The sequence below is a fragment of the Pteropus vampyrus genome, unplaced genomic scaffold (assembly GCF_000151845.1).
Source record: "Pteropus vampyrus isolate Shadow unplaced genomic scaffold, Pvam_2.0 Scaffold187, whole genome shotgun sequence".
Taxonomy (NCBI): domain Eukaryota; kingdom Metazoa; phylum Chordata; class Mammalia; order Chiroptera; family Pteropodidae; genus Pteropus; species Pteropus vampyrus.
In genome coordinates, this window is record NW_011888968.1 from 1,247,516 (window position 1) to 1,248,007 (window position 492).

The 492-nt window shown below is 64.4% G+C and overlaps 1 protein-coding gene across 1 annotated transcript in view; it reads left to right on the plus strand.

The window, feature by feature from the left end:
- Positions 1–492, plus strand: part of IFITM10 (interferon induced transmembrane protein 10) — an 18,469-nt gene that overhangs the window by 10,163 nt on the left and 7,814 nt on the right. The window contains exon 3 of the mRNA XM_023537367.1: positions 1–150. This exon is cut by the window's left edge and continues 16 nt beyond it. Within this exon, the coding sequence (XP_023393135.1) occupies positions 1–150 (150 nt within the window). The remainder of the gene's footprint in view (positions 151–492) is intronic.

Here is a 492-nt window from a genome sequence, read left to right on the forward strand (position 1 = left end):
GAGAAGAAGACAGTGACGAAGCCCACGACGGTCATCGAGGTTCACCCGGACACCAGCGAGGTGGACGACTACTACCTGTGGTCCATCTTCAACTTCGTCTACCTCAACTTCTGCTGCCTGGGCTTCATCGCCCTGGCGTACTCCCTCAAGGTCAGCGGGTGCCGAGCGGGCGCGGGGCGGGCGCGGGGTCCACGGCCGCACTCCACGCCCCTCTCTAAGAAGCCAGGGGTGCGGACGGGGCAGCCGACGGGGCTGCGGATTAGAAGCCAGGGCACAGAGGATGCTGGCGAGCTCAGGGCTGCCCTCCCGGTCCGGAGCTGGGCAGCTTCCAGGCTGTCTTCATGGGGCTCGGGGCCCTCAGGCCAAGGTGCTCTGCACAGCTGGCTCATCCGTCGCGTGGGGACACCGGGCTCAGTGTCCTGTCCTCCAGGTAGGCAATATGGGGATTAGACCTCAACACATGATGAGTGCGCATACATGCAGGTGTGAGTG